The 9,671-nt window shown below is 34.8% G+C and overlaps 1 protein-coding gene across 1 annotated transcript; it reads right to left on the bottom strand.

Annotated features, from left to right (window-relative positions):
- Positions 1 to 955: 955 nt before the first annotated feature.
- LOC110923551 (heat shock 70 kDa protein 17) lies at positions 956 to 7,509 on the bottom strand. Its single transcript, XM_022167623.2, has 14 exons — positions 6,644 to 7,509; positions 5,413 to 5,645; positions 4,962 to 5,121; positions 4,550 to 4,795; positions 3,592 to 3,728; positions 3,170 to 3,509; positions 2,929 to 3,090; positions 2,288 to 2,362; positions 2,095 to 2,195; positions 1,948 to 2,017; positions 1,779 to 1,835; positions 1,615 to 1,676; positions 1,471 to 1,543; positions 956 to 1,296 (listed from the first exon to the last, which is right to left on the bottom strand). Exons 1-14 carry the CDS (start codon positions 7,394 to 7,396, stop codon positions 1,123 to 1,125), a joined length of 2,643 nt encoding a protein of 880 aa, XP_022023315.1. The 5' UTR covers positions 7,397 to 7,509; the 3' UTR covers positions 956 to 1,122.
- Between the last annotated feature and the right edge of the window lie 2,162 nt (positions 7,510 to 9,671).

The following is a 9,671-nucleotide window of genomic DNA, read 5'->3' as shown; positions in this document are numbered from 1 at the left end:
TTACATGGGTTGAATAAATATGATTTTATATACCAAATAATAAAAAAAATATATTTAAAAAAACTAAAGGATTTTTTTATATTTAAAGTAGGATAAGATTGAATATTAATCTGAATTAACGGATTTTTTAATATTTAAAGCAGGATAAGATTGAATATTAAATCTTTATTTATTTAGTTAATATAAGATTGTAAAAATCATATGATTGAATAGGTGGGAGGTTGTATTATGACAAATCGGTTAACCGTACTGAATGATAAAGATAATAGTGATTGTTGAACAAATTAATCAATCGAATTTAACAGAAACATTTGTGATGTTAGACGGATTTTTTTAATTATTTGAAAGTTAATATCAACTTTGGAATTCGTATGAACTCTTATTAGATTTGATTAAATATTATTGATAATAAAAATTTGAGTAAAGTTCTTTTTGAGTCCCTGTGGTTTGTGCATTTTAACCATTTGAATCCAAAAACCAAACTTGTCTTGATTTGAGTCCTTGTGATTTCTAATTTTAACCATTTGAATAAAAAACGTAAACAACATTCAAATTAGAAACATTTGGTTTTTGGATTCAAATAGTTAAAATTAGAGACCACAGGGACTCAAATGGTTAAAATTATAGAGCACATGGACTCAAATCAAGACAAGTTTGGTTTTTGGATTCAAATGGTTAAAATACACAAACCACAGGGACTCAAAAAGGACTTTACTCTAAAAATTTGTATTAGATTAGATTTTAGATTTGATTAAATATTATTAATAATAATAATTTGTATTAATTTAGATTAAATATTATTATTTTTAGTATTATTAATAATTTTAATCAATTAAATGATAGAATGACAAGTGTCCCAAAATAAGTTTCTTTTATTATATTATATAGTATAGATATAGATGTGCCCATTTTATAGCCTCAAGTGCAATAATGCATTATCAGAAAACTTTTTAGAGGGTACAGAGCTTAGGCAGTAGGACAAAAATTGACCCAAATAATGGAATATTCAAAATTGGTCTTAGATTACATATCAGTTGAACTACCTCTCCCCTAATCTCACGTGCCTATCGACGTTTTTCTATAGAAGCAGATTCACCACTCTGTATGTCACTTTGGTTAAAATCACAGCTCATCATGTTCTGTTGACTGCCCATCTGTTTCCTCCTTGGATTCACTAATGTCATCATCATTAGAATCGGAACCTTTTGGTTCGTCTGTCTGACTCTTGGTTTCATTCTTCACAGTTGGTTTCTCAACTTTTGGTTTCGGCTTTGGGATTCTGTTTGTGTTGGCGACCTGTTAATTAGTATAATAGTCAATTGTTAGCAAAGCAAAAGAGAACTTCATGATTGAGTAGCATGACAGAAAATAAAAACTAGAGGTAGCAAAATGAACGGGTCAAAATGGGTTCGATAACTGTGAGGAAGGAAGCGGAAAAATATATATATTAATAAAAAAAGTTAAACATGCCTTGTCTTGAAGATCGAGTAGCTTGCTAATAACTTCTTGGGAAGTATAAGCAGGAGTGCTGGATGCAGATATCCTGTTGATAGAGTTTGATTTCAAACGATTAGGCTTTGAATGATAAATAACTAAATATAATGTTAAACTTACTTCTGTTGCTCGTCTTCCTTATCATTTAACCACTTTTTGAAATTTTCTGCCACACGTAACACCTGAAAACGTACATGGAACACAACATTAACTATGATTTGTTTAAGAATGATTAAACAAAAACCATAATAGCAAGCAATGTTGGAGAAGTAAAAGAAACTAACCTGATCAATTTTCTCTTTTGAAATCCACGGTTTTTTAGATTCCCATCCACTAACAATCTGTAACATGAAAAAACATTAAGTGGCAGGTCATATGTTTTGCTCCCACAAATTCATAGATACGAATTCACAACTTGAAACAATGTAACTGGATCTTAGATTCTTAGCTTACCTCGTGCAGCTCACTGAAATACCGTTTAGCGCTTTCTGATGCTTCTGGCCTTGCTGTAAGCTCCTTGTATCTATAAATGGTCGAGAAGAATTAAGTATTGTAAACTTGACAGCCCTTTTAAAAACATAACCTATAAACTTCGCATACCTGAAAAATATAGGGTCGCCTATAGCTTTCAGTTGATCCAAACGCTCTTGAAATTGAGTAGCTGAAGCATCTTCACCATCAGTGTACAACCAGTCTTGCACCTGAAAGTATATACATAAGTCAACATATATACTTATTCACCTACTTACACACACATCTGCGCCTAAAAAAGAGAGTAAGAGAGTGAGATAACCTCGTCAAGCTTTTCAATGAACAGTTGTCGTTGCTCACTAGAAGAAACCTTTTGCAATTCTTCTAAATAATCAAGCTGCCACATTTAATAAAGAAAATCAGCATGAGAAAAAAACCTAACACACACTGTGACACACAGATGTATAAAGGGCTGCAAACGAACCGAACGTTCAGCGAACAGTTCGTGAACCGTTCGGCTGGAAGTTCGTTTGTGTTTGTTCATTTAACAAATGAATGCACACAAACAAGAAATTCTGTTCGTTTAGTTAAATGAACGAACATGAACAGAGGCCACGTTCGTTCATTTATGTTCGTGAACGTTCGGTAACGTGTTCATTTTTGTTCGTTTGTGTTTGATAGTTCATTAGTGTTTTTAGTTTTTTTTATATTTTATTTAAATGCTTCAAATTCCGACAAATATAACATTTAATAAGTATTAGTGTATTACATATTCTGTTCATAAATGTTTATTTGTGTTCATGAATGCTCGTTGCCTAAAATTAACAAACGAACACGAACACGTTTATTTCCTTAACAAACAAACACAAACATAAAATTTTGTTTGGTAAGTATTCATGAACAGTTCGTGAACCGTTCGGTTTGTTTGCAGCCCTCCATATATTAGAAAACAGGAAGTCAAACCTTTTCTTTGGTAGCATATACGTAACCTTCCAGATCATTCTTCAACTCTGCAGTCCTCCTCCTTTCAGCATCCTTTGCATCTAGTGCATCCAATCTAAGCTTACCTTCATAAAGAGAATCTTCCGAGAGAAGTACTACTGGTCCTACACTCTTTTCAGTTATCTGCAGCAGTTGACCAAATACCCAAGGTCATAATCAATGAGACTGCTTCCCAATAATCTATAGTTCCCAGAAATCAAACCTTTAGAGGAATTCTGAACGTCCGTTTCTTTAGTTTCTTTTCTGTGCCAAGATCAACAGTATTTTGGCCATTTGCTGTGTAGTTTGCTGAGTTGGCAGTCGAATCATCTGGATTGAGAGCATCACTTGCTTCTGCTGAGTTGGCGGATTCGGTTTCTACTGTTTGGTTAAGGGGAGCAGAAGCATTAGCATTCTCCAGAGTCTGATTCTTTTTTGGGACTTCTACCCACTCAGAAATTTCAATGAGAGCATCTGCTCGATCCAAAGAGAGTATGCCACTTCTACTAAGAGAGAAATGAAGATTCGCTTTCACAGGGGATGAAAGGTTGCGTGACATGTACCTAGAGAGTTAAACAATAATTAAAAAGTTGTTTACTAATATGAGATGAAAACTGAGCAGGATGATTAAGTTTCGGTACTTACTTTTCACTAGCATCAGCAAGACCAGAGACCGCATACTTTGCAAATGTACGTGAAGTAACACCAGGAGGCAAGAAATCTTCATTCTCGTATAAAAGTGAAACATCAAAATCCTTGTTGTGAATGACAGACCGGAACATCTGTGACACAAAAAAAAAGATATATATGTATATCATCAGCAACCAATGGTACTTGGCAGATTTTCTGCCATTCATAGATGGTCAGGTTTGGTAATGGTTTAGTTGGATTTGGTTGTAATGGGTCAAAACAGGCCCACCTTTTGTATAAATATATAATGGAGTAAAATGCCATTTTAGTCCTTGAGGTTTGGCCAGTTTTGCGACTTTCGTCCAAAGGTTTGTTTTTCCGCATCTGGATCCAAAAGGTTTGAAATCTTGCCATTTTCATCCGTCTCGTTAACTCCATTAATTTTTCTTCGTTAAGTCAAGAGGCATTTCCGTCTTTTTGTTAACTTAAAGAGCAATATGGTCTTTCACTTTATGTACAAGCATTCAAATACCCGAATTGCCCTTTGAGTTAATAAGAAAGACGAATATACCCCTGACTTAACGGAGAAAAATGGATGGAGTTAACGAGCAGGATGAACATGGCAAGATTTCAAACCTTTTGGATCCAGATGCAGAAAAACAAACCTTTGGACGAAAGTCGCAAAACTGGCCAAACCTTAGGGACTAAAATGACATTTTACTCTAAATAATGTGTTGCCTAAGATTAGAGAAGCAATATTGTTTCAGTTATTTATTAGATTCTTTGAATGATATGATTTAAGAAGTTGTATGCATTTTAAAAGTTGACTTTGGGAGACTTCAACCTGTTTGACCCACTGACTTTTTAGCTAATTTTTTTCATTTAAGTTGACACATATGAGATAAAACACAACTCAAATCAACCCCTAATAAAAAAATGGATAGAAATTGCCAGAACTACTGACTAAATTTACCTTGATTGGTAATTTCTTTAACCGTGGCACAAGTAACTGTGTGGTGGTTTCATCTTTTACAAGATCAGGACCATCTAGATCCATCATGAATCCATACATAGAACCATCAATCATACCAAGCTTACGGTTCAATTTAATTCCATCACTCAGATTTGCAGCATGTAATGAAGCACCTAGAACTGTAGCCTCGTCAGCATCTAGATGTCTGTCAACATCACTCCTCCCAAAGAATTCTTGAAGCTTAGCCTGTGAAAAAGGATATATCAATAATCAGAGTCCATGGAAACTGTTGCAACTAGATCAAGAACTCTTATCAGTTCCTAAACAACAGGAATTATAACAGCATAACAGAAAGATCTACAACTGTTAGTTATTATGTGTATTACAGAATGGAACAGAAATAGCAAAATACCTGCAACTTTGGTACTCGAGTACCACCTCCGATCAGCTCCAAGGCATATATCTCATCAACCTTCAAACCTGAGTGCTTAAGCAACTCTTTCACAGGGATAACAGATCTTTCCCACAGATCCTCACACAACTCTTCGAATTTCTGACGAGTTATTGTGCTCCTGGCAAAATAATAAAAATGATACTTACAAAAACTGTAACGTTCATCAAATCAAACAGAACTTTTATAAAGAATTACATGGTCCCGCGTAGAAAGGGTGAAAGCCTAAAAAAAAAAACATTTTTACTTGCATACAATAACAAAAAGGTGAAAGGAAGTTAAAATTTTGGTGTAATCAAACTTTTGAATTAAAAACACTCATAAATTTGGAATACTGAACTACCATCACATGTTGCACAGGAAGAACATGAGCAAGTAATATAAAGAAACATATAAAACTTGTGGCGCGCACCTAAAATCACGGTCATCAAGAAGTGATTCAACTGAAATTGGCGCTGCAGTATTTGCACTAAGAATTTCTTTTGTACGCTTGACCTGCTTCTTCAATTTGGCCATTGCCTTGGGAGACTGCCTGACATCAATCCCGTTTCCAACCTGTTTGTTGAACTCGTCTGCAAAGTATTCTACTAACCGTAATTCCAAATTTTGACCACCAAGCTCGGGGTCCCATCTAACATCTTTGACCTGCATCGCACATGTGCTATCAACTATCAAGCAATACCATGATAGTAATGATGCAACAAAAGTATTGATTTTTCACAAAGCATAGCGTGAAACAGATAGCTACTGGCAAGAAAAGGATTAGGCGTCCAATTTACATGGAACACCATGTGTTGACCTGGTTAATTCAATAGAAACAGTAGCCATGGTAGTTGGTTTATGATGGATGTCAATGATTTTAGTGTGGCAGCTGGGGTTTTAGTTTTATTTTAACAGTTTACCATCATATATTTGGTGACTGTAGGGGCATTTGATCATCAGTATAGTTTAATATTATCAAGAGAGTAAATTCTGCTCTCTCAGCTGACCGAGTTTCATCCTATTGGTAGTGGTTTTGTATTTTCAGTCTCAGTTCTGACATCCACTTGGTTGTAGGTGTTGGTTCAATTATCTGGTCTCAATCCTGGCATGTTTGGCTAAGGCATACCATCTCAGCATGTCTTACCTTTCCAATTTAACAAGGCTTTGACCCTCAGCAAAAAAAAAAAAAAAAAAAAAAAAAAAAAAAAAAAAAAACATTCTTGAATTACTTCTTGCAGGCATGAACTTAAGACGGATGCTAAAGAGATTAAACCATCTTCAAAACATTATACACGTTTAATCTCCACTTATATGAGGTTCAAGTTTGGCCAATCATACACATTACACTTAACAATCGGTAAACAAGACTACAATCCTAATGCAGCTTAGTATGTGAGCTCAGAAGCCTGTTATCAGAATAACTATATCAAAAACGATACCTTACAGAACTGACTATATACGAACCCAACACATAATATCTACAAATATAAACCACAAAAAATCACATTAACTTTAGTATAACTATGTTTATCGAACACTTCTAAAAGTTCCTGTATCCTATTAATGCTTGTCTTTTATCTATTGCTAGTAACTAATACAGGTGTTTAAAACAGATCATAGGTGTAATATCAGAGATCATAGTAACGGTTAAAATGTCGTACCTGAAACTGATTAACCGAAACAGTCTTCCCATACTCCTTAGCATTATACGCCGAAAAGTAAACAAGAGCAGCATAAGTACTTCCAGCTCCCATATCATAAAAAATAACATGTCTAGAACCATTAGAAAAATCCTTATCAATCCCATACTGCAGCGCAGCACCCGAATGCTCATTAACAAGCGATAACACATTCACTCCAGCCAATTGAGCCGCCTGAAGCAGCCCCTTCCGTTCCACCTGTCCAAAATACGGAGGCACCGTAACCACCGCATCCTTCACCACCACCTTACTATGAAACTCCGCTAACTTCAATCCATAACCTAACACCATACCAGTTAACTCCTCCGGTGAATAAACCGTCACACCGTCATCAATCCTAATCCCTACACCACCTCTAGAATCTTCCACTACATCGAACGGGAGATACGACGAGTCTAGAAGCTTCTTGACGTGAGCAAACGGTTTTCCGATTAGATCACGTGTCTGTGAGTATACTTTGTTAGGATACCGTGCAACGAGTCCTGCGGCTTCTTCTCCGATTAACCGATCGTTAGCGTGAAACGCTACCAGAGCTGGCGATTTCCGCTTCGACATCTCGTTAATGGCGATTGATATCGGAGATTGGCCGGGTTTTAGGTTCACTACGGCGACTTTTACCCATTCTGAACCTAGATCGATGCTCGAAACCGCTGATCGTGATGGAATTGAATTCAATAACAGTAGGAACACTATTAAACCTAATTTGAAAAGCATTGTATGGATCTACGATGGTTTGAGTTCCGTACAGAAGTAGTTGAATCTGTGATGGTGAAGTGGGATTCAGTTTGGGATTTGTGGAGACGTTTCAAGAAGGTTTTATTACTGTTTTAGCGTAGCATATTTATATGGCTAGAAGTGTAGAACCATGAGGACTGATCTAGCTTTTTTGGGTGACGTGGGAGGTTGACTATACGTGGTCTGGAGTAAGCTTACCAGTAATAAGGTGCCACGTATACAAAATATGCCACGTTGGTTTATGTTACCCCCATTGTGTGTTTGTTACTTTGTTTAGGTTGAAGTGAAATACGGTTATTTAAATGTTTGTTTAGTTATATATTGATCCTATATAAATATAAATATAATGATAACAATATTATTATTATTGAGTAAATTGCCATTTTAGTTCCTGAGTTTTGTCTAAATTTCCCATTTTAGTCCAAATAGTTTTTTTTACCTCTGGGTCTCTTACTTTTCTCTTTTGTTGCCATTTTGATCACATACACTAACTCCATCCAAAAACTCCATCTTTAACCAGGGGTATTTTGAGGATAATTTTAAATGTTTTCAATTGCCATTTTGATCTAATTCCAAAAAATCATAAAAGTTTCAAAAAATTGTAAAAAATCATAAAAATTCTAAAAATTACCAATCAACCTCTTATTCTAGTTTAACTCAAACACCACCAACATGCATTTTATCCTAATACAAATAAATCCCCTTGTATCCCATAAATATTTGATTCATTTATTTATCTTAATAAATAATACATATTAATCACATGCATATTTTATTTATCTAATAAATAATGTTCTTTCACCTTTATTTAATTATTAGTTAATTGACTTTTAATTAAATAAATAACTAAATGCTTATAACTCATTTCACATATAATTAACTAGGCTATCACCCGGGAACATCACAGGTTAGGAAAATTTAGTTTTCAATAATAAAAGATACATAAAAAAATTTTTGAAAGTCATTAGTATCTTTTTTCCCTTCCCACAATAATTTATTTGTTCCGTTTCATCAGTATCCTAAATTTGTCTCCATGTGTATTCGTAGTTTTCATGTAATACTAACTAGCAAAAACACCCCGCGCTATGCGGCAGGAATTCATTTGCTTAACCCCGTCCCGCGCTAAGTAGCAAGCAAATATTGATCAAAACGGTTAAAAATCGTAAAGCAAAAATGCGAATTTATGCCGCTACGTGACATAAAGCACAATGAAATACACACACGAACCAACGTAAAACATACAAACTCGAATTTATACTGACGCGATTGATTATATCGGTGGATCATAGATATAGTTTTAAAAGTGATAAATACCACTTATTTAATGAGCTAATATGATCTTTTAAAAAAGAGTAAATTACGATTTTGGCCCCTGTGGTTATATCACTTTTACCCTATTAGCCCAAAATAGAATTTTTTAACATTTGTGCCCCCATGGTCTCTATAACTAACTATTTTGGCTCCTGAGTTTAACTCAACCCATTACCCTGATTAATTAATTGTCACATGCAACTCACATGATGGATATATTAGCAAATTCACCTCCCACTTAATTGACTTTATAAACAAAATCCTAGTCATTTCTTTATCACTTCATCTTCTTCATCATTCCCTCTCAAACCCTAATTTCACACATATTGATCTGCATAATTTCTTTATCAGGTAATTAGGTTTTTGTGATTTTATTGTGATATGATACTTTCGGTGTGTTTTGAAATTTGGAGTTAAATTTGAGATTATAGGAATTTAGGTTTTCATGATTTTGTTATTTGTGATTTTATAGTTTTCAGTGTGTGTTTTGAAATTTGAAGTTGAATCTGAGATTATTTATTCGAACAGGAAGTGAAAAACGATTGTGAAATCGATGACAGTCATCGAACGGTTGATGATGATGCGGTTGTGAAAGACGGTGGTTTGGTCGACGTTGAAGATGATCCGTACGAAGAAGATGATGATGTTGATGATGAGGAGGAGGAGTTGGATGATGAATTGGTGCCGAAATGGTTGAATAATAAGTTCGAAAGGCGAAATTGGGGAAAAGAGCGTATCCAACGATGAAAAGTTGAAACGATTGGCGAATCAGTACAACAAACCTGGATGTGTTCATGGAAAGCATGGATTAGGAATGAAGCACAATCTCGTATGGTAATTTTCAATCTGGATGGTTTGGATTGTGTGAATTTGATGCTCGATTTGAATGATTTGATGATGTACAATAGTTAATATAGGGTTCATTGGTCAGTTAGGTTTGAAG

This window comes from Helianthus annuus, chromosome 17 (genome assembly GCF_002127325.2).
Source record: "Helianthus annuus cultivar XRQ/B chromosome 17, HanXRQr2.0-SUNRISE, whole genome shotgun sequence".
Classification (NCBI taxonomy): Eukaryota; Viridiplantae; Streptophyta; class Magnoliopsida; order Asterales; family Asteraceae; genus Helianthus; species Helianthus annuus.
The sequence above is the reverse complement of the archived record's forward strand: the minus strand, read 5'-3'. Positions and strand labels throughout refer to the sequence as shown.